This window comes from Hypomesus transpacificus, chromosome 11 (genome assembly GCF_021917145.1).
Source record: "Hypomesus transpacificus isolate Combined female chromosome 11, fHypTra1, whole genome shotgun sequence".
NCBI classification, from domain to species: Eukaryota; Metazoa; Chordata; class Actinopteri; order Osmeriformes; family Osmeridae; genus Hypomesus; species Hypomesus transpacificus.
Window position 1 is genome coordinate 6,658,052 of NC_061070.1, and position 24,910 is coordinate 6,682,961.

General features: G+C 42.2%; 1 protein-coding gene across 1 annotated transcript in view; it reads right to left on the reverse strand.

Moving 5' to 3' along the window:
• The window catches only part of LOC124473714 (CUB and sushi domain-containing protein 1-like), a 386,561-nt gene that overhangs the window by 166,616 nt on the left and 195,035 nt on the right, over positions 1 to 24,910 (reverse strand). Inside the window, exons 29-35 of the mRNA XM_047029350.1 lie at positions 24,487 to 24,674; positions 20,358 to 20,552; positions 4,165 to 4,281; positions 3,889 to 4,002; positions 2,080 to 2,175; positions 1,770 to 1,973; positions 1,285 to 1,409 (exon numbers count right to left, since the gene is read on the reverse strand). Coding sequence (XP_046885306.1) covers positions 1,285 to 1,409; positions 1,770 to 1,973; positions 2,080 to 2,175; positions 3,889 to 4,002; positions 4,165 to 4,281; positions 20,358 to 20,552; positions 24,487 to 24,674 — 1,039 coding nt within the window. The remainder of the gene's footprint in view (positions 1 to 1,284; positions 1,410 to 1,769; positions 1,974 to 2,079; positions 2,176 to 3,888; positions 4,003 to 4,164; positions 4,282 to 20,357; positions 20,553 to 24,486; positions 24,675 to 24,910) is intronic.

A 24,910-nucleotide genomic window follows, 5' to 3' on the forward strand; every position in this document is an offset into this window, starting at 1 on the left:
CAAATGTTGCTGGAACAGAACCATAAACAGGAATACATGCTATCCTTTCCTGCTACTCTGCCTGTGATATTGGATACTAGTAGTCCTCAATCCTTCATGATCGATAGAAATAAGGCAGAAGCTGGCTGTTGTTCTCATTGTGCAGTCTTCCATCCCGTTTCTAAACAAATGGATGAATAACTTTCTTAAATTAAATTAAGACAAAACTGAAGTTCTACTATGTGGCACCAAATCAAAAAGAGAGATGCTAACTAAGAATCTAGGATGTTAAACCCCCTGGCTTAAACCAGATGTGACAAGTCTCGGTGTAATCCTGGACTCAGATTTTGATTTCAACTCTCGCATTAATAAAGTGACCAAAACGGCTTTCTTTTACCTCAGAAATATAGCAAAGGTACGACCATTCATAAACCAAAATAATGCACAGAACCTAATTTATGCTTTTATATCCAGCCTGCTGGACTACTGTAACACACTTTTCACTGGTCGTCCTCCCAAAAAACACTGGAAGACTACAGCTCATTCAAAACTCTGCAGCTAGATTATTAACCAAAACTAAAATGAGAGCACACATTAGTCCTGTCCTAGCTACTTTACACTGGCTCCCTGGTACCTTCAGAATTGACTTTAAGGTATTTTTCCTCACATACAAAGCTCTAAACGGACAAGGACCTAACTACACTGCTAACTCTCTTACTAACTACACACCAGCTAGAACACTGCGATCATCAAATGCAGGCCTATTAAAGGTCACCTCAAAGACTGGCTCGAGATACCGCAAAGACTGCGGCTTGCAATCAAAAGGCTTAAGCAACATAGGTTCTGGACTGCTCTGCGAAAGGTCTGAGATTGTGTGTTTCGGACTTGAATCAAAAGGCTTTGGCAACATAGGTTCTGGACTGCTCTGCAAAAGGTCTGAGATTGTGTGTTTAGGATTTGAATCAAAAGGCTTGAGCAACATAGGTTCTGGACTGCTCTGCAAAAGGTCTGAGATTGTTCTGGATTACCGCAAAGACTACGGCCTGTGTTCAGAAGGGTTTTATTACTTGTATTACTTATGAGCTGCAATTTGAGCTGCAATTCTCATATGAAATGTGCTATTAAAAAAAAAGTCTTATTATTATTGTATCTAATTCAGCCAAAATATAGAACTGCTCATATTCTCCTCCTCTATTCAGGAAGAATTGGCAGTTCTGAATGTGCTATAACCTGTCAATCAGATGGCTTTGTGTGTGTCAGAGCAGTTTATTGCCAGTGATTCCAAAGCTAGGTTGTAGTACTGGCCTGTATGCCTGCTCCCTCACTGACGATGATCCTCCAAACACAGTTAAGACTGTTCCCGTAGGGCTCTGGGTATCCAGGGGACAGGATGGTACCTCTCCTCTCGGTCAAGTTCCCACTGCACGGCACTAGGGGTCACAAAGACACACACATAAGCACGCATGCAAACACGCTCCCACATGAACACACACAGGGTTCATACACCAGGGTACTGGACTCCTACAGAGAAGGACAATGTCAGAGCTAAGTGCCCATGCTGCTAGTGTCACTTAGGACAGGTCAGACATGACTCACTGCTGCTCCCCAAAACACATGATTCATCTCACACAACCTGTTGTCGCCTGTGTACAGTTGCTATGGTTCCATGGCTATTCGGCTCAAGTTGGTATCCTTTTATTTGTTCTACAGCCTCAACAATCCTTTCATCCCTCCAAACTGTCTTTATTTCTGTTGAATCCGTATGGAAAAGCATTTGGATGCAGACTCACCTACGCAAGTGGGAACAGTGTCATTCCACTGTGCCAGGGCATTGGGCACTGCGTGGCACTTGATGGCCGTTGAACCCTGGAGCAGGTAGCCTGGGTTGCATTCAAACCGGACCACTGACCCAGCGGAGAACTCCGAACCGATCCGTCTGCCATAGCGAGGCTCAGGAACAGAACTGCACTGGGTGTCGCTGGTCCTGGGAACCGCTGTACAGGACATAGAGGTCAGGACACAGAGGTCAGAGTTTAGGACCACTGAAATGCAGAAAACATTCTGGGGAGAACATTTTAACACTGGTGCTTGCTGACGTGCCTTGGTAGACAAAGTGGAAGCCTCTCGCAGATGGACCACTCTTGGCGCTGAATCTCAACATAATCTGGTTGGATGTGGCCAGGGGCAAGGTCTCCCCTGGAACACCAGCAAAACACACAACAAAGCAAACCAAAACACAAATGTGAAACCGACATACAGACTATAAGCAAACAAAATCGAGAAAGATCGAAGTGATAAGGTATCTGATATGGTTGATATGCTTTAAAATGGTAACCCTGTATAGGGGTGGCCGGTATGAACTGTATAGAAATATACCGGTATGAATTTGGCCTACGATATGGATTGATTATACCGTGTAACCGTGGTCGAGCCTTCCAGACCCGTTCACACCAGGCATGGCAAAAATCACTATCAATCTACGCAAACATAGCACGCAATCTCACACAATCATTTTCAGGCTTTACCCTTCGGTTACAACGTTCAACGTTTAGCCTACAAAGACTTGAACGTCAAAAACGTAGCATGGAAAAATGTACCCATGCCAGCGTCCATGCAATACCATTACCATCCATGCTTCAAAATAATCCCTAACCCGTGATATACATTTTAGGCCATACCAAACCCTAGCCCTGTAGCTCTCCGGTAGCTCTCATACTGGCCTGGGTTAATCTATTTTGAACTTAAAAACATCACCACCTCAACTGTTCTGACTACCAGATGTCCTATCAGTAACTAGGATGTCGGCCAAGCCATGGCTATGACTGCTTCCCTGTCCAATCGGGTATGGGGGATGTTGCTGTCCAGTGAGAGATAGTATCTATGGTGATAGATGACACTGGGAAGAGAGAGAGAGAGTTGTCTGCAAGGTGTAACAGGCTAAATGACATTTAGAATCCATAATTAGATACTGTGTATCAGTCTAGAGGTGGAGAAAGTATGTAGGTGGATAATCAGCTTCTACTTACCTGGCAACTGTTCTTTCCCTAATGCACTTAATGACATAACACAATTTTAATAAAACAGAAAATCACAAATGGATGAAAATGGTGTGGAACTTCCGATTCTATAAAAACAAGTGCTTCACCATATTGGCACAGACTATATGCACTAGGGAATGCTGCAAACAATACAGTGCATAGACCAACATTTGATCATTTGACGACCTTTGGGTAGACAAACAGTTCAGCAGCAAAGGGAGAAATTAAGATGTGAACATAAAAGTGCCATATCAACACTTTATATCCTACAACCGTCATCAATAGCCAGTGGGATGTAAAACTAAGTCTGATTTCTGTCCTCTACGTGATGACCTTCTTCTATGTCAGCAGTGCCAGCCATAGTTCTGCGCTGAAAAAGCTACATAGCCTTCTCATTTGAAAGGGTAAAATAAAGGGAGAAATGGGCTATGAGGAAAAGAACCCTGAGCCTGACAGAACCGTGAGTCACTGTAGAAATGTTTATTACAGTTGTTATGCAATCTTTGATCAGCAAATCTTAAGCTTCAAAAAAAAATACAAAATGTCCCTGCCATTAAAGATAGAAATATGTTATGAGTAGATTTATGTTTTATTGGATTCCAGATCAATATAGCAACAGTATGTACAGCAAATATAAACTGGGTCTGTGGTATTATGCCACCAGCAATTATAATTTCCTTGTCTCACTGCTAATCAATGAAATAATAAGGCTGTGTACACCACAGAAGCTGGCAGCAGAAGCTAGCAGCAGCAACATTTATCAATCCTAGATTCATGGATCTAGTTCTAGTTTGTAATAATGACTCCTCTGGTATTGGACCTCAAACAAGGGCCCTTTGTGTTGTGTTCAGCAGCAGCCAACAGCTCTTACCTGAGTGAGAACCGGCTAGCGAGCTGAGAAGGCGTGTGATCTGATTGGCCCCGTCAAACAACTCAACAGAGTCATTCATGGCTGTCTGGAAGAAGGCAAACTGTCCAAAAACCACTGGGCAGGGGAGAAGAAAGAGACCTGGTTAACAATTAACACTCAGGTTCCAGACAGACCGACAACATCGGGTTAAAGCACCACTGGGAAATGTATCTGGTTTACAATGATCTGAGATATTACTTATAAGCTGTTTAGAGAAAGGAAAGTGAGGAGTATTACCAAACTCAGCAGAGACAGTGATGTAATAGGTACAAGTCTGGCCTGTGGTGTAGTTGTGGGGGTAGTTAGGAGACAGGACCACACCCTCAGAGCCTGTGTAATGGCCTCCACAAGGAGCTGGAACAGACAGGACATACATGTAGCTTCTGATTCACAATACAGAAACCGGTTGTGGTGACAATCACTTGCTGAGCTTCAATGACTGTCCATAGAAAGTTCTAAGTAAATACAGTAAATTGCGTTGTTAAAATGTAATAGGTATATATATATATATATATATATATATATATATATATATACACACACACATACTTTATTAACTGAGAAGGAGGAGAGTGTAAAACATAACAGTTTCTAGCAGGTGTCTCCATTGCCATTTGTATGGACTCAAGGATGCTGATGCTAAGCTGCTGTTGCCAAGCTACAATTTTGTCTCAAAATACTGGCTTGCAAGTCATACAATTTTGCACCCTATTAAACAAAAAATTCAAGGTGCAATACATTTCAAAGTGCCAATACAGAGTTTAATGTTTCAATCCACATGTTAGAATCCCTGTTCCCACTACAGGTCCTCTAAATTAGGTTGGGTTTGCCCTTTTTCCACAGGCACAACATGTTTTTCTGACCGATTTCTTATTGATCAGAAGCCACTGTACTGTACAGAATATCAACAGAGCGTAGCACCCAACACCTGTTGAAAGGTTACCATGATAAGGATGCCATAATCAGCAATTGGATAGCCTGTCTGCCTGCTTGCTAGTCTGCCTGCAAATATATCTGGCTGCTGACTAGTCTGTCTGTCTGTCTACCTGCTAGCCTTTCTGTCCACCTTCTTGTCTATTTGCATTGTTTCCAACCTGTCTGTCTGCCTTCTAACCTGTCTGAGTGCCTACTTACATGTCTGTCTGCAAATATGTCGACCTTGTTTTCATCCTGCATGCCTTGCCTGTCTTCAATTCTGTCTTCCTACCTGCTGGTGCATCCACCTGCCTGTGCAATGTCTGCCTGTGTTTCTAGAAGTCAATGTAGTTAATTTTGTGTACGTGTTTTTCCTTGGCTTTCTTGTGTATATATGTGTACTGCCTGTGCCTTAAGTGGCCTCTAAGAGAAAAGATGCAACCAACCTTACCCTGTCTGCAAATTTGGTCTGCAACCGAAGTCACACAAACAAGGCAAAACTCTAAGAATATAGGTTTAGAATGTTAAGGTCAGTGGAAGCACAATACACAGGAAGGCATCTGTCAATGTCAGGTTTCTATGATCATACATGGTCTCTGGGCAGAAATACACACACATTTGTAACCAAACACATGATATGACAGCGCACAGGGAACAAAAGGGAACTGAGTCAGCCATTGGGGAGGGCGGTACTGACCTTCCCTGGTTCAACACAAGCCTGGGTGTCTTGTTAACCCCTCATGTCACTTTCTGTCATATTGTTCTAACCATCTTTCCTAATCAGACTCTACAAGATGATCCCCGTATCCCTGGTCTTTTCTGTGATCTTCTGCTGCTGCTTTACCCTCACTGCTCGCTACAGCGCTGATCAATTCAGATTCCTGTCGCATCTTCAGCTGGATAAGCCTCTTGGCGCTCGCTCCCTTAGGCTTGCTCCTTCATGTACCTAGAATCCCTCGTGGAGCTGCTAACCCAGGTGTCAGGGCGGCAGTCTACAAATCAAAATCCTCTCCCAGCTTCTATCATGTTAGCCTTACCTCTCACTGCTACAGGGAACAAAATAGAAGCCTAAACTCATTGCACACCAGCTGACACAAATTTCACGTCATTGTTTCAGTTTTCACAACCGTCTAAACAAGCCTGCAACTACTGTCGGACCATCTGGCTTTGGACACTTGGTGATGAGAGCCTTGAACTTTTAATATTTTTACTTGTAGTTCCACACAGAGATATTCTCTATTATTTTCTTCAACAGCAGAGAGAGGATTTATTCTACAGAGACTGTATTCTGTAGTTTAAAGAGCAGGTCATGTGAGATACTCTCACAAGCACCATGGGAACCAGGCTGACAGCAGCCTGACCTTGGTGTCTCATCCACAAGACTATCAGCACTTAATATCCAAATAAACAGAGGGAGGGGAATGAGTAAATAAAAGTTGAACATATGTGTGTGGGTGGGGCGGGCGGGGAGAAAGTAGGACATGGGAGGAGGAACTGCTCCAACTCTTGTGTAGGTCTACCGGTGGAGTATGAGACTTGCCTCTAAGAGGCGCTACACCTCCAAGCTTTTAGAACGCACCCTCCTCCCCACCAATTCTCCTCCCTCTGCAGCCGTGGACAACTCCTCATTCAACTGTGCTTAGACAGTCTCTTAGTTACTATGGAAACGAATTAAAGAGCTGTTTGGGTGAGAAGCCGAGAGAGAATAGAAAGAGAAAAAGAGAGAGAGAGATGGGGGGTAAAATCCTGTATTATTTAAAGGGATCTCACCCCGTTCTAATGAGTTTTGTCTGAAAGCCTGCGGATGTGCCTCTTAGAGCATCAGTATTCTAGATCATGAAGCAGAAATGTTCACACCAACATGCCTCTAACACACCAAGAACACTCCCCTAACATGCCAGGCTCATGCCTCACAGTCTTTGTGAGCCTGACTACAGGTTAATAAAGCAGGAGTTTGACAACCAGGCTAAATGAATAATTAGATCAGGTGTCGTGAGAACAAAATTATTTTACAGATTGAATTGTTGATGTTGCATCCCATGGCCATGTCTGTCTATTTGTCTGTTCTGGTGAAGACTGGGATGAGTCAGCTATCAAGGCCACTATGATGAGCTGGGAGCTGGACGGATTTCGGTGCCAAATATTCCCTCTGCCCCCCTTCCCCCTGTTTTCCCCCTTTCCCCCCACCCCACCGCACCTCAACTCGTCCTTATTGAATACTTAACCATTCCTTTCATTAGAGGCTGATTCTGGGAACATCAGGACTCATTTCCTCACACCAGCAGCAGCTTAAGATTCACACCCAGGCCTCCTTTTCTCGGTTTCCCTTCTCTGCATAGAGCCCACATGGCACCAACGCGTCTTTCTGTCACTCACATGCATGAATGAAAGTCTAATGCTTGGATGAAGTACTTGGTGTGTCTGTGTGGACATGTGTGTATGTGTGTATATGTGCAATATGAATGTAAAATACATTCTCTTCAAAAGTCCCTGCATGACCTTGAACGAGTAGTCATTCAAAAACTGTGAAAGAGAAGTCAGTCAGTCTCCTTTTATGTGTATAGTGAAGCTGGCTGCAGACGAGCCTGCTGCAGAAACACACACCCACCGTGCTATTTGAAAGTGACAAAAGGAACAGATTAAGGGATTACATCCCATCACAACAGACAGAAGATCTGATGAAATGGTCCATGAAACATTATGAGCACCCCTCAACAATTCACACACATACAGCACACACACAAAGGGCAACATTTTACTCCTGCTTTTGTCTGACGCAGGAGTAAAATGTCAAATAATTAATGTCCAAAGCATTTGTGTAGATTCCGCAAATAGTGCCACGAAGTAGGCGTCAACATTTTAGGGTGTGTTGGGAAGCCTTGTTTGGAGGAAGAGCGGCACATTACAGAGGTGCTGCTCCTCCTTCGAAAACATGCTTCTACATCAGCAATTGTAATTGATTTCCACAATCACAATTAGAATGAAGGCCATCAATCAGTCAACCAAGCACATTCATTTATAGAGCAATATGCCATTTAAATCACAAATTAACTTTGTGTAATATGTCAATGACTTCACACATATTTTGAGCACTGTTGCAAATGTTTTATGTGCTTTGTTTCCTGTTTTTCCCATTTTATATGGTATTTACTACTATTTTGAAATGATTGCGCAACAAGTTTCTGCTAGGTGCTGTGATCGGACGTACCTGCAGAAGAAGGAGTTTGGAAGGATGGCGCACGCACGTGTAGCTCACAGAATATTTTAGTTTAGTAAATACGGAGATAAGATAAGGATAATTAATTAGCAGTACAATATATATAAGGACAGTTACCAACTGGTTGATAATGGAACAAGGTTTGTTTGATTAATATGTCTTTAAGTTTAAGTTGTTCATGTTTGTAATTTGCTCTGCACCAATGGTTATGGCTAATGCTACTGATAACGCGTGTCGTGTTTGTTGCTAGCAATAAAAGGTTTATTTAAGGGGTAATTGATTGCGAAAGCGATTTTACCTTGTCATAGTTGAATAACGACAGTTCAGTGGGTAAAATGGACATACAGTGAACCTCAAAGTCCATTGACACCTCTTTCCTATCTATATCTCACAACTTGAAACTGCAGCTGTAAAACGATCGGTTTTGAAAAAGTGGAATTTGTGACGTCACAAATTCCGCATCACCTTTGTCACGCCCCAAGATTTACATACAGACCAGCTATCTGGTGTTCTGACCCAGGATCTCAGACACTAGTTTAGCTGTGCACTGCTCTGTGTACTTCCACACTAACAAAAAAGGAGAAAGTTTTAACGTTTTTAAAGTATATTGAAAATGCAAATGTAAGCAGGGTTCTAAATTAACTTTTTTGATCACCAGCCAATTTGGCTGGTAACTTTCTAAAGTTACCATCCAATCAGAATTTCCACTAGCCAAATTCTTTCCGGTGAAAATAAGAACAATTATGAGTTTCACTGAATTCATTTGATCATTTTATAAACATTGTTGGCATGAAAAACAAAGAAAATGAAGTAAAATGAAGCACTGAAGTATGATGCAAGGGTATGTGAAATCACCAACACGTGACTAAGTAAGGACACAATTTATTGTAAATGTAAGGTGGCCGACATGTGCAAACTCGCTGCAAACTAAGAAAACACATGCATATGGACAAAACACAAGCAAATTAAGAAGACATCTTAATTAATTTGACAACACATGCGTAGCATTCAGCAAACGCGCTGCAAATACGCACAACACAACCAAATACATAAACACGCTGCAAATACGCTGCTTCCAGTTTTCACAACGGAAGTTTTCCAGGCCTCTAGTGGGAGATACAAGTGGAACATCTTGATTTTCGGCCCCATGGAACGAGAGAGAAAGAGAGAGCATATGAAAAGTTTGGACCAACATCGAAGTAAGTCTTTTGAAAAACTGTAAAACAGAATGTAAAACATGTAAAAATTAATACTAATCTTTTTATGTCGCCTCTTTACTTCGATTTTGGTCCCCTTATTAAAAACGAACTTCTCATCTGCCCTCTCTGGTTCGGAAATCACGCTCTTCCACTTAGCACTCCCACTAGAGGCCTGGAGCACTTCCGTTGTGTTATCTGGATGCAGCTTTTTCCTGTTTGCATTTGTTTTCGGGGTTTGCGTGCTTTTCCTTTTGCAGCGCGTTTCTATATTTGCAGCGTGTTTATGGAGCCTATTTGATTGTGTTGTGTGTATTTGCAGCGCGTTTCTATACTTGCAGCGCGTTTGCTGAATGCTGCGCATGTGTTGTCAAATACATAAAGATGTTTTCTTAATTTGCTTGTGTTTTGTCAATGTGCTTGTGCTTTGTCTATTTGCAGCGTGTTTGCACATGTCGGCCACCGTATAAATGGCTAAAACGTCCATTCGCATCATGATGAGATTGACTCCTGCCCATGCATTTACAGTAAAGTTTTGTCCTAAGCAGGCTTTGATTAAACTGACCTAATATACTCTTTATTAAGAACCGTGTATTTACATTACACTAGACTGTGTCGGTAAGCAACATAATTTTTCGTATGCGTAGACTACATGCGGCAATCTTTACAAAACATGACAACATTTTCATTGTCAAACACAAGCCATTCCCGACCCGTCAGCCATTTGGCATTACATTTTCTTTTCTTCGTTTCTCTAGTGCTATCAATATCCTCATCCCCTGCCTCGTTCCTCTTCTCGCCCCCAGAACTTTGTCCTAACCACCGCCGCATTAAGTTAACTTTTTACTTTACTACTCTAGCTAGCTCTTATTACCTCCTATGATCCTTTATGCTTCGTTTGACTTCTTCCTTGTGTTTTCTGGTGGAAACTCCATTAGTTTTCAATGGTTTCTCGCGCCGGTTTCACTTAAACTGCGCGCAGCCAATGGGCGTATAAAACGTTATCACGTAGCATTACGGCACTGTGTTCATGGGAAACTCAGGAAGTACTGCCAGGGGGATAAATGACCGAGAACCATGCCGAGAACAGAGCCTTATGTATCATTCATGTAATGCCTCATGTATCACCGGCCAAACTGGCTAGTGAGTTTTTATTAACACCCGCCAAAATAAATTTTAACCCGCATTTGGCGGGTTGGTGGGTATTAGCAATTGCTATTGTCTCCTGTATCTAGCATAGGTAGATTGCTAAATACGTTTCTAAACACATTAACATACCTTACTTAGCAAATGACTCTCGCTAGACTAGCCATAGTCGGCATTAGAAGGGAAGCTTCCGGAAAAAAAGACAGAAAATTAATAGCAGTCTAGCCTATTGCTAACGCCTATCTAGATTATTCGTCTAGATTATCTATTTGAAAGAACTGGACAAATTTGTCATATAGTTATGTGTCTATCGGAAAATAGTAGGTTGGAATGTTCAGAATCACACGTGTGTCGGTACGCTGTGGGGCCCGCTTTCTAACGATCACATATCAGTGACGCTACTACTTAAGAGGTTAAAACAAAAAATATGTTAACACCATCTCAGTACAGGAAGGCCAAATACGAACTTCTGAAGGCCATCAAAGCAGCGAAAAGGGCTTACAGGACCAAGGTGGAGTCCAGCTACCATGGCTCTGACCCCAGGCGCATGTGGAGTGGACTTACAACCATTACTGACTACAAAGGGAGAGGCTACAATGAGACCCAGTCCTCTGTCCTACTGCCAGGCGAGCTGAACTCCTTCTACGCTCGCTTTGAGAGGGACAGTGACCCCCCTGCAGTGGAGCTACCTGAAGGCCAAGCCAGTAGTGTGCCTACACTAACTGTAGCTGAGGTGAGGCTGTGCTTTAAGAAGATCAACCCTCGCAAGGCACCTGGCCCAGACGGCATATCAGGTAGGGCCCTCGGGCTGCGCTGACCAGCTGGCAGGGGTCTTCAGTGACATCTTCAACCTCTCCCTTAACCTGTCTGTACTCCCCACCTGCTTCAAGAGGACCACCATTACCCCAGTGCCCAAGAACACCAAGGTCACATGTCTGAACGACTATCGCCCGATAGCACTGACCTCTGTCATCATGAAGTGCTTCGAGTGGCTAGTCAAATCATTAATCTGCTCCCCGCTGCCCCCCACACTGGACCCTATGCAGTTTGCATACCGGTCCAACAGGTCTACAGACGATGCCATCGCTCTGACTATGCACACCGCTCTCTCCCACCTGGACAAGGGGAACACATGTGAGGATGCTGTTCATTGACTACAGCTCTGCATTCAACACCATCATCCCCTCCAGACTGGTCTCCAAGCTTGTGGACCTGGGACTAAGCAACTCCCTCTGCAAGTGGATCTTCCACTTCCTGACGGGGAGGCCACAGGTGGTGAGAATCGGTGACCGCACCTCATCCGTACTGATCACCAACACAGGCACCCCACAGGGCTGTGTGCTCAGCCCTCTCCTGTTCTCCTTGTTAAATCACGACTGTGTGGCAACGCACAGCTCCAACCTCCTTGTTAAGTTTGCTGACGACACAACCATCGTGGGCCTCATCTCTGACAGTGACGAGTCAGCCTACAGAGAGGAGGTTGACACCCTGACATCATGGTGTCAGGACAATAACCTCTCTCTTAACATCAGCAAGACCAAGGAGATGATTGTGGACTATAGGAGGAGGAGCATGCACCCCTACTCATCAATGGATTGGAAGTGGAGAAGGTCAGCTGCTTCAAGTTCCTCGGGGTGAACATCGGCAATGACCTCACCTTGTCTGTTCACACGGACAAGGTGGTCAAAGCGGCCCGTAAGCGCCTGTTCTTCCTGAGGAGACTGAAGAAGTTTGGTATGGACTCACTAACTTTTACAGATGCACTATTGAGAGCATTCTGACTGGTTGTATTACAGTGTGGTATGGGAGCTGCACAGACAGGGACCACAGGCCCTACGAAGTGTGGTCTGTTCTGCTGAGTTCATCATCGGCAGGAAGCTCCCAGCCCTACAGGACACCTACCACACACGTTGCCTAAAGAAAGCCGCCAGGATTCTAAGAGACTGTTCCCACCCATCCTTCAGTCTCTTTACCCCGTTGCCTTCTAGCAGGCGATACCGCAGCATCCGGTCGCGCACACGCAGACTGGACAACAGTTTCTACCCAAGGGCCATCTGGCTTCTGAATGGACACTGATATGGACATTGATTTACTGCACACTAGTCACTTATACACTGTCACTTTCAGCTACTGGTTGCACTATCAGTAACATTGCACTACTGTACCTCACTGTACCTCGCCACCAGGCTCCTGTATGGTCATTGACTTAGTCACTGATCTGCAAATTTGCACTATTGTACTGTACTCCACTTCGGTTAAAATAGGTCATAGGGTTGAAATAGGTTTCATGTGCATTTAGGGTTAGTATAGTGTACTATTTATTGTTATCTGTAATTTAGGAAGTTTTCGTATTAGGGTTAGTATAGTCGATTATTTATTGCTATCTGTATATTTAGGAAGTTTCACTTATTAAGCTCAACATAGATGTAAATTATGTTCCGTGTACTTATATGTTATGTTATGCCAGGTGCTTGCGTTGTCTTGTCTTAAGAATTTCAGTGCCCAGTCTAACCTTGTGTTGTTCTGTGTACCTGACAAATAAAAGACTTGAACTTGATTCTTTTTCCATTTTCATATATTTTTTAAAGCTCCTGGGAGCCACTAGGGTTGCGCAAAAGAGCGGCTCTAGAGCCGCAGGTTGCCGACCTCTGGTATAGACAAACATCAGCCATGCCCATCGAGTCAATGGCTGTTTATCAATCCGAAGAACGCTGAGAACGCAAGTACATTCTTTTGAAGAACGTTCTGGCAAGCCTTCTTGCGAGAATGGTCTTGCAAGGACGCAAGGACGGAGAATGAATTGAGATGGTTAGGGTTTTCCTGGGGGGTATTCCAGGTAGCGGGTTTAACAAACTCTAAGATTAACCCTGAACTCAGAGTTGAGTTAGTCTAACATGGGAAACTCTGAAAATTCGGTTCCAGAAAAGCTGATATGAGTTTGTTAACTCAACTCGGAGTACGTCAACTCAGAGTTAAGCTCGGGCATGAGAACTATTGAAAGCCAACATCAATGGAGCTCCGATTCTAGGATCCACCATGGCACACGGCGAAAAAAACGTTGCATACTCCACCAAACTTCAGATAAAAGTTGTATTTCGTGTTTATGGTTGAGCACATATTCCAGGAAAAAAGCAACACGGCTGTAGCAGCATATACAAGTGGCGTGGGAGACAATTGCTGCCGAGTCAATGCATACATTTGAAGGCAATAGCCAGTCCATAAATTGAACATTTAACCCCACTGTTTGTTAATATTACAGGAGAAAAAGTGTTCAATGTTTTATTAAATGTAAAAACATACTACGGACCGGTAACGCATTTTGCTTAGGCTATACGCTTGTGATTGTAGCCTCGACGTCACCTTAGTTTTAATCATATTCGACATGATACTAAGTAAATATCAATTGGTGCCTATTTCAATTTGTAGTAGCAGTTTCCCCCAACAGAATGTTTTTCATCAAAAGATGATGATGATGATGATGATTAAGATGACGAAGAGACATTGACTGCGGCCGCAGAAATGGATGCAGAGAATTGTTTATGTAGCTACTGGTAGTTCTCTCAAAATCTTTTATTTACAGGCTTGTACAGAATTGTCAGTTAGACTGACATTGTGAGAATAATTAATATTCAAAAATGATTTGCACATTCTGATCCTGTTGAACAGAGCATGGATGCTGTATACAGTGAGATGTTCATTTAATGGCAAGTGAATTTTGCATGTGGAACTGTGAAATGTAGCTAATGTAATCTCATGTATACCCAGTTACAAGTAAATGAGTTGTACAAATTGCACCTCGTGAAGAAAGTGCCAAAAACTGACCAAGAGATGGTGTAGGCCTTCTTAAGGTAAAAGAATAAAGGCTAATCTCCAAAAAGATTTACTGGAACACCAGTTACGGGAGGATGCATGGTCACAGGTGATGTTAATTGTAGGAACAATAACCTACATTAATATTAATTGTTGAATTTGCTGAATTTTCTATTTTGACCAAGAGATGTTGTACATAGGGCAGAAGAATAAAGGCTGATCTTGTAGGCTATCCACCTGCCCCCACCTCTCATATGGTAAAATATGGAGTTACTGGATGGAGTCTCAACTTGATGGCTCTCACATCTTTGTAACTTACTGTAGCATTGCTAGACATGTTGATAAGTAAGGGTCAAGATTCTGGTGTGATTGTAGTTGTTCTTGAATTGTGAAGCATTGTTCTGTGGATTCTTGATCTCCTGAGACCTTCTCCTCAGCTCTGGCTTGGCCTAGGCCTACTCCTTCTTCCTCACCTCATGCTTTCTATCTCTGGTTTACAATAATCATGGTAGAGTAGGCATAAGAGTTAACTTAACCCTTTACTGCCTGAGACAACATTCCGAACATTCCATAAACTGTTGAAATATGATATTCATATTTTATGAATTTTCATATCAAATCATACACCTTAACTGTTTATACCATCTTGAAGAGGAGAACTAGGGGATTTTTTATCATGTCAATAAATATATGATCACTTGAGGCAAACCATATTTTATCAAAGTGGTTTCAGGCAGCCATTCTTTACAAAAACTTCTCCATCCACCATACATCATCAGACAAATGAATTTTAACCACTTTAATTACAAGATAAAGAAATACTTTGAGTAGGTGGAATATCCACAGGTCTGTGGGCAATGTAGAACAGAAGACAGATTAGAAATACCATATTTTGATTAAAGGTTATGACCATTCTAGTGACTAGTGGAGACATAGGGGAAACCGGAATTATCCTGTCCCAAAAGTAGCTAGCGCTATGGCTGGATACTCCTCTCGATAACTAAAATACGTTCGAGATTTTTCCACAATCGACCGAATTGACCAAACAAGGCATGTACATTTAGCTTACAGTGTACATAATCTAGCTAGTTAATGTTGTTTTTCCAAGTTTTTTTTATAAATCTGCTCAAATCGAAGCTAAACAGTGCTACTACCGTCATTGCTGCCTGTCACAAACGGCCAAGCCGGACACGTCATTCTTTCCTGAAAAAACTTGCGTCACTCCCACAAACAAATTCTTCGTAAGTAAAAAGTTGAGACTTTTAATTGACAATATTGACAACACATATTAAGGAACTTGTCTTTACTCATAATATCGTCTCCGATTTCAATTCGAAGCTGTAAATCTAACACTGTAGGCAATCTCCCATGGTCTCCGCTCTGGCTATGCCTCGGAAAACAATGGCTGCCATTGCAGACGATAGATTTATTTCCCCCTCCCACTAACCCCTTAACCAATGATATGTGCTTTGAGCTGAAGTTGTCATGAGTATCTGGCAGTTTTCAGAAATAAAATCGGTGATTGGATGGCAAAGTTATTAAGGCGGGATCTATGGGTCTTTTTCGACCCATATTTGAATGGTCCAGCAGGAAATTTGTAATATGATAAAATGATTATATTATTTAACCTTCATTTGACCATTCTTGCTCTGATTTAACCCAAAGAGTCAAATAACTGTAATTCCATTGGTATTGGCATTATTTGGTTAATGTTAATACACTGTTCAGTTTCCCATCTTCCTTCAAACCATAGGGGAATTAGTTTCGGTTGTTTGGCCAATATATCGACCCCCAACAATGTTGAAATAGATTTGCTGAAATAACAGTTACAGGACGGTAGCCTACATCATGTAAATTGTAGGAATCATATGAATCATGTAAATTGTAGGAACAATAGCCGATAGAAATAGGAGAAAGAAGACCAAATATAATTTCAATTATTTTTCTTTATTTCAGTGGCAAAAGGTATTTGGTCAATTCTGAGTGCAAATCCACGGCGAGTAACACTATCGATGAAGACCCAAGGGCTGAGAATGTTGCTAAAATAAATTACAGATTGTGACAGGAAACGGTGACGTTAACTTAGGTATTTATCAGGGAATTAAAGTACATCAAACCGCAGTCTTAAAATCGTCTCCCGGCGTATAACTAAGCGAATACATTTTTGTTCGAGATCGCTCGGCTGAACCAGGAAATGATATGCCGTGTCTGCCAACGCTATCAGGCTAAGAAAGTGGGGGCGGATCGGTTGAAACCAGAGTTTGGCATGGATAACCTGCTATCGAGCAGGTTAGTTTCAAGGAGTAAGTTACCATGGAAACTTACCAAAAGGTTTTGTTACCTCTTTTTCTGGAACGCGGAACTCGGAGTATGCCTCTTTTCAGGATTAAACAACTCAAAGTTTTCATTAAACCCGCTACTTGGAATACCCCCCTGGACTCGCAGCATTATGATAACACTGACTAACAACAAAAACTAGATAACAAAGCTAAAAAATGGTCCGTCTACCTGTAATTTTACGTTTTCTGTAGCCCCTCATTGCACTACTGTACCTCGCCACCAGGCTCCTGTTTGGTCATTGACAAAGTCACTGATCTGTAAATTTGCACTACTGCACTGTACTCCATTTAGGTTAGATTAGTTTATAGGGTTGTAACAGGTTTTTTTTTTTTTTTTTTTTTTTTTTTTTGTGTATTAGGGTTAGTATAGCGTACTATTTATTGTTATCTGTAATTTAGGAAGTTTTAGTGTTAGGGTTAGTATAGTCGTTTATTTATTGCTATCTGTATATTTAGGAAGTTCACTTATCTAAGCTCAGCATAGATGTAAATTTGTTCTGTGTACTTATATGTTATGTTATGCCAAGTGCTTGCGTTGTCTTGTCTTAAGAATTTCAGTGCCCAGTCTAACCTTGTGTTGCTCTGTGCACCTGACAAATAAAAAAGACTTGAGACTTGAGACCTTGCTAACTTACAGTACCTGTTAACTAGTGTCTGCGATGCTACTAGCTAGGTTATCGACAAGTCGGAGCAAATTTACAAATTAGCCGTTTCATCAATAAAATAAGAATAAGAATATTTCTCGTCACATTTTAATTCAGATGCTGATTTACACGTACCGTTTAGCTGAAATATGAAAAGTAAAAAATTACAGTTGTGAGGTTTGTCCGCCTCGCTTGACATCTTGCAATGACTTCTGGGAAATCAGAAGCGTTCTCGCTGGTCAAGTCACCAACCATTCACGCATCCTTGATAAAAGGGGCGGATCAGGAACATTTCCGGGTATTTTTGGCGTTCTCGGTGACTTGTGTTCTTTGGATTGGAACCGTACTTGGGCAATAAAAGATGACGTCAAACGAGTTCGCAAGAACACAAGAACGGAAAAAAACGTGGATTGATTAACAGCCCATGTCTGACACATGATAACTTGTGATACCAGCCAAATTGATGCCGCCATTTTGAATTAATTTATATAAACATTTTTGTCCTACTCGTGCTACAAAATGTATCAAATATTCACCAACTTTAACACAGTCTATCTTCAGACCACTATCACATTGACATATCAAAATAGGACTGAATTACAGCTGTTTAAACTTGGGACAAATCTGACAACCGCTTGCCACAGGAAAAATTCCTTATATTTTTACGCAGTCACTGAAATCTGATTTCCAGCACTGAGAATAGCTCACTAGAATAAATCGGTGTCCTGGCAACGTCAACATCAGATGTTCAAATCCAGCCAAAGCTGACAAGCTTGTCATGTCTCTGATTCTCTGTTTAGCGAGACGATAAGCCACTGCAAAGAAAGCCAGGTAAACCGCAGTCACTAGATGTCGAAAGTTTCTTCTGGGTCATCTGACCTGCTTGGCCACCACATTGCTGCTTGCAGCTATATTGTGTTTTTGAGTTGATGTAATGTCGTTTTCCATTTGGGGGACCGTGTTTTTGTATTGGGGGGAGGTGAACAAGTCATCCGATTTGGGGGGAGTTGACTCGTATTCGGGGGGAGTGTTTTCATTTGGGGGATGTACTCATATTAGGGGGTGTGATTTGCACTTCAGGGCCACCGTACATACCCTCTCTGCTGTCCTTCACCAACCCTGCTCTTTGAAGTACAACAACCAGTTCTCGTCCTGATCCTTGAAGAACTACAACCACTTTTCCCCCTTCCTCTTTAAAAGACTACAAACCTTTTATTGTCCCGCTCTTTAGAAGACAAAATATTGTTTAGCCTATTCTTTAAAAGATAAGCTTTTCTTCCAGAAAAACTACAATAAATGATTTTCCTCTATAAGAACAACAGTCACTTCTTATCTTGATTACTGAAGATCTACAACCACTTTCTGTCCAGCTCATTGTATGATCATACTGATGCACCATATATATTGGTCCGACAAATGATTGGCCAACAATGGGAAATTAAATTATGGCCGATAAAAACTGTCGATTTTACAAAGCAAATATTTATTTCATTGATTTAACATTTACATTTATGCATTTAGCAGACGCTTTTATCCAAAGCGACTTCCAAGAGAGAGCTTTACAAAAGAGCATAGGTCACTGATCATAACGAGGTAGTCCCAAACATTGCAAGCAGCCAAAACATGAAGCATTCATTGTGAAAAAACTAAACAAGTGCCAAAAGGGAAGACGCATAAGAGCATGCAGTTATACAAGTTACAAATTAAAACAACATGAACCACAAAAAAGCGCAGGACTGTACCTGTAGAAGAACAAGCAATAGTAAAATATTTCACAACGAGTACAAGACTTAACTTCGTTATAACTAACCTACAAGAGCAACAAGTCACTCAATAGGAGTCATTGTGATCCTGTAGGAAACTAACAACAGGTCCAGCCAAGCATTCCTAAGTGCCGTTGTACTCCCGGAACAAGTGCGTCTTGAGCCTTTTCTTGAAGGTGGGAAGACAGTCAGTGTCCCTGATGGAGGTGGGGAGCTGGTTCCACCATTGGGGGCCAGGCAGGAGAAGAGCTTGTGTTGGGACCTGGCAGTCTTGAGCGGTGGGACCACCAGGTGGTTGTCTGAGGAAGACCGTAGGTGACGGGTGGGGGTGTAAGGTTGCAGGAGAGACTTGATGTAGTCGGGTGCTGTCCCGTTCACTGCTCGGAAGGTCAGTACCAGGGTCTTGAATCTGATACGGGCGTTGATGGGTAGCCAGTGGAGAGAGATGAGGAGCGGGGTAACATGGGAGCGTCTGGGTAGATTGTAGACCAGGCGGGCCGCTGCGTTCTGAATCCTCTGAAGAGGGCGGGTTGCACATGCTGGGAGACCAGCGAGCAGCGAGTTGCAGTAGTCCAACTTGGAGAGGACCATTGCTTGGACTAGCAGCTGGGTGGAGTGCTCAGACAGGTATCTCCTGATCTCCTGAGACTTAAGAAGTGCAGCATGCTGTTGACGCTCATGACGTCAAACTGCTGCACCAGGGTAGGTAGAACCACAGTGCAAACAAAGAATTGTTTGCCTATACAAGACAGCCTAACATGTCATTGCCGGTGTGGACGTTTGTCACAGTTTCAGAAGAAGACACCTTGTTTGCAATTTGCACAGTTTTTTGATGTACTTTACTAGAGTCAAAATTCGTTGTTTTTGCAGTTATATTTGGTTAGACCAGAACTATTAGATTTAGTTTGGTCAAAGCTCACTATCTCTTAGCCTTTCGTCTACCCTATTTAGCGTGTATATTTTGAAATATGGGTAAAACCCTTCCCAAAATAGGTGATGTATGTTTGAAATCTCTCCATTATAAACTTTGAACAACAGTTTATCTGGTTCTGAATGTCCTGGAAATGTCCTAGTGCGACTGATGTGTTATAGCCGCCTTAAAATGTTGAAGTGCTCAGACAAGTTATAGCACCACCAAGGGAAATTATTGGTTATCTTATCCGTATCGGCCATTAGAGGCAGGTAATTATCGGTTATCGGTATTGTCTGACAAAAAAAATCAATATCGTACATCCTTAGTAATCCTACCAATTGTTATTTTTTCATTGGTATTTGTTATTATTGCTTTCTGTCCTGCTCCTTTATGTCCTCCAGCACAATAATTTCCTTTCCTGGTGTTTAGGAGGGTTATACTCAGTTTCTATTGAGATGTATTAGAGTGCAGGAGGATAAGAGTTTACCTTTACAGGTGGGCAGAGCCTTGTCCCACACAGGCTTCCCATCCATGCCCATCACGCAAGAGACAGTTGCTGGACCCACACTGGTGTATCCAGAGTTACAGTGGTAGGTGACTGTGGATCCAAGTTTATAGTCTTGGCCCACTCTGCTCCCATTCATAATGCTGCCCGGGTCAAAGCATGCCTCTCGGGGCTTCTCTGTAGAGCACAACACAAACTAGTATAAGAATATACACAGTCAATAATAAAGAGACAGAGAGAGAACGCAAGTCAGAATGAGAGCCATAATGAGAGAGACACAGAGGGAGAGAGAAAGAGAGAGCAGACAGAGTTTCTCAGCTTCAGGACATCATATCAGACAAGCCTAAAGCTGCTGCTGTAGGGGTTGGGTGGGATGAGGGGGCTTAAAGTGTGTGGAAGGGAGGAAGGTAGACAGACACTGTCCTTCGTGCTACACACACTCACTGGAATGCACATGTAGAAAACGTGTTCATGCACGCACAAATGCAGTCACACACAAAAACACACACAACCACATATACAGAGACATATACAGTACACTCACGTACACAAACATACAAACAAAAGAAAGCTCCCTGCCCTCTCTCCTTCTGCCTCCCTACAACATCTCTTTTTTTCCTCACTTCCCCCTCCTTTCATTTCTTCATGTTAGTGGAAGAGAGTGGAATAGCAAAGGGAGATTCTATCAGTGAAATTGCGTGAGTGCATCACAATTCAACCTGCATTTCACAGCACGGACACACAGGCAAGAGCATAGCTACGGAGGCCCTGAAGTGCAAATCACACCCCCTAATATGAGAACATCCCCCAAATGAAAACACTCCCCCCCCAATAGGAGTCAACTCCCCCCAAATCGGATGACTTGTTCACCTCCCCCCAATACAAAAACACACTCCCTCAAATGGAAAACGTCATTACATTAACTCAAAAACACATTAAATTAACTCTGAACGGAAAGGGTAGGTACTACACTTTAGCGCTGATTGGATGCAGTAGGCTAACTAACAAGAAATATGAAAATGATCGACAGAAGTACAAAATGCAATAGCCTGGCAGAGTTACGTGCACCAGGACATTTATTTGGGTATCGAAGCATGTAGCATAGGCTACGTATGCAAAAGCATAAATTGCTGTTAAACGTAAACATCAATAGCCAAACAACTAGTCCACGTAACTCTGTCATTATATTGAACTTGATCTTTTTGGTTGGAAAGAAAGAGGAAACATTACTGTTTACAATTCAGAGTCATGACACTCCTCTTTATTTTAATCAGGGTCATTCCTATGAAATAATCTCAGATATGCTGTTAACGTTTCACAATTTAAGTAGCCTATGCGCACGGTAAAAACGCAGTTGAAGGAAGCAGGACTTTTCATAAGAAAAAACTAATAGTCCACTACAGAAGAACGAAATGCCACAACAACAGATTAACGTGGACCAGGATAGTTGTTTGGCTATCGATTTTTACATTTAACACGAAATACTTTTTCCTAAGTAGCCTACTATTTGCTACATTCTTCGATAGCCAAATGTAGCGCCCCTCAGCTTATTTTATACTATTTTGGAGTGCGCTCCCCGAATTCTTCTTTTAGTGAGAGATCTCTCTCTCTTAATTAATTAATTAATGCCCTAGTATTCAGCTTTATAAATTCCTTTTTAACTTTTACTTATTACTATGTTCCCTACAAGAAGATACACATTAACAGTAAATGAAATACACACTTGCAAGTTTTCCAGTAGGCCCTACATACACGTTTAGTGTACTTTTAGTAATGACAAACACATTGACCATACATTACATGCAAAATACACAACTCACATTCACACACACACACACACACACCGGCACATTCAGAATGATCCCCAACTAAAACCCGTTGCAGGCCTGATACGATGCTCGGGTGCGGTGAGACCTAAAACCAATGGTCACTTCACTCTATTGAGCAAAACAAAATAATGGTACCATTTGTAGTGTTGTGTGTCTCTGTTTATCAGTGATACCTCACTCAGACCGCAGGACAACGAGGAACGTCAGTTGCTCGACGAGTAGCGAGCATTGGTGTCCGCGTTCTTCCTCCAACGTGGCCAGAGGAACCGTGAGCATCCACGTAGCTCACGGCGCTATCTGGTTTTCTACGTTTCCACAAACTCCCGTGCAAATTATCCCCGCGCAAATTATCCCCGCGCTGGCAACACACCCGACTTGCCGCGTTCAGCCGTGTTGGCCCGAACAGCTAGGGTTATGCGGAGCGCTCAGCGTTCGTACCGGAAAACAGATGTAATCGTTTCCGCTTCTCACTTCTGTACACATCTGCAGCGCTAGGTGATCCAAATAACTTATATTGACCGGGAAGTTCAAGGATTTTATAAGTTGTATTACACTCTACATTAGGGTAAGTGTGACAGGAATAAAGTGATGAGTTCATATAACGTTATAATAGCCTAATGTTAGACTGTTTCCCAGGAGGTAGCACTAACACTAGCTCTACACATTAACTACAACATTACAGTAGGCTACATAGCTACACAACTAGTGCTAAGTTATCAATGAAATATATGAATTCAGCAAATTAATTTAAGAAGCTCATTTTAATTTAGTGTCATATCCATATCATTATTCTGGTTTCTATAGCTAGGACCTATCATTCCTAGAAGGAATTACGTTTACTAGCCTACTACTAGGCCATTTTTTTTTTTTAAGTTAGCAGGTGTATAAGATTACCCTATGACAAAATTGACCTGTAAATAAATACTGTCACACTGGTAGTTTTTGCAGTTGATTGCCAAACACTGCATTCTTTGAGTCCACTTGGACTTCTTCTTACCAATCCACAAAACAGCAGACACAACCTCATCACTACCAACTCTTCACAATAAAAAATGTACCGTTCTAAATTATTAAATGTGCCATATTGCTTCTTACACAATAACCTTTTTAACTGTTAAACGTATCTTTTGAAATGTAACATTTTAAACATATTTAACATTATAAATCGTACAATTTAAAATAAAATAAACAAATGAAAATACTATGATTATGGAAATACCCCAAAATCCCACAGGGCTACACAAATAAATGTTCTGGTGCACGTAACTCTGCCAGGCTATTGCATTTTGTACTTCTGTCGATCAATTTCATATTTCTTGTTAGTTAGCCTACTGCATCCAATCAGCGCTAAAGTGTAGTACCTACCCTTTCCGTTCAGAGTTAATGTAATGTGTTTTTGAGTTAATGTAATGTCGTTTTCCATTTGGGGGAGCGTGTTTTTGTATTGGGGGGAGGTGAACAAGTAATTCGATTTGGGGGGAGTTGACTCCTATTGGGGGGGAGTGTTTTCATTTGGGGGATGTACTTATATTAGAATGTGTGATTTGCACTTCAGGGCCACCGTACATAGCACAGGCTTGTCCATGTTACCCCTCACAACCTGAGGCTAGACACGCACACCGACATCAGGAGGAGAGAATAGACCACCAGGAGAAAAATGTTCTGAAGTGAATTACAGTTTGAAAACAGATTACACTGGCACGATGCCAGTCTTTTTTCCCTTTTTCTTCAAGCTTCTGTTATCAACTGATCCCAGAGTAAATGACTGTGGTTGCTGGTGCATGCAGGTAGGAAAACCACAACAAAGTGAGCGGTGAATTGATTTGCGTAAAAAAGAGCTTGGATTATGTTTTTCTATTAGATGGGGATGAGAGAACCACAGTTGAGCCTCACCTAACATATATGTTTGCTGATTAACTGTTCTCATTCACTACAAGTCTCTAAATATGACCCTAGGGGGTCAGATTGCTGAGCGGTTAGGGAATCTGGCTGTTAATCAGAAGGTTGCCGGTTCGAATCCCGGCCGTGCAATATGCTGTTGTGTCCTTGGGCAAGGCACTTCACCCTACTTGCCTCAGGGGGAATGTCCCTGTAATTACTGTAAGTGGCTCTGGATAAGAGCATCTGCTAAATGACAAAAAGTAAATGTAGCAGTCTATTTTCCTACAAACTTCCAGATTGAAGACAACAGATACAGGAAACTGGCTGCGACTGAGGCTGGCTTGGTTGACGGTGGTCAGTAATTCAGGCCAATTCTGTCTTGACCCAGACCTCATCCTCACCTCTGAAGTGGATGGCGAAGCCAGACATGCCCAGGGAGGCATCGCTCCTGAAGGCCAAGAACAAACTGCTTCCACTGCTCTCTAGGTGATCTGGCGCCTGGTTACCCTGGAGACTGGCCAACAGGGCCCCGTTGGAGTCCTCGCCCTCGTAGATGTGGAGAAAGTCATAGCTGGGCTCCATGTTGAAGCTACCACACACAAAAACACACAATAAATACATACATTACATTACAGTGGGTTCATACAATTGCCATGGGTTAGAGCAGAAATAGGTATGTTGGTGTGTGTACCGTATTTAGGTTTGACTTTTTGTTTTCAAATTCAGTTTTAATTAGTTTTTAAAGCGGGTTTTGTAGTTTAGTTTAATTTTTTTTAAAAGCTTAGTTTTAGTTTAGTTTAAATTTTTGGGGTGTTTGTTTTAGTC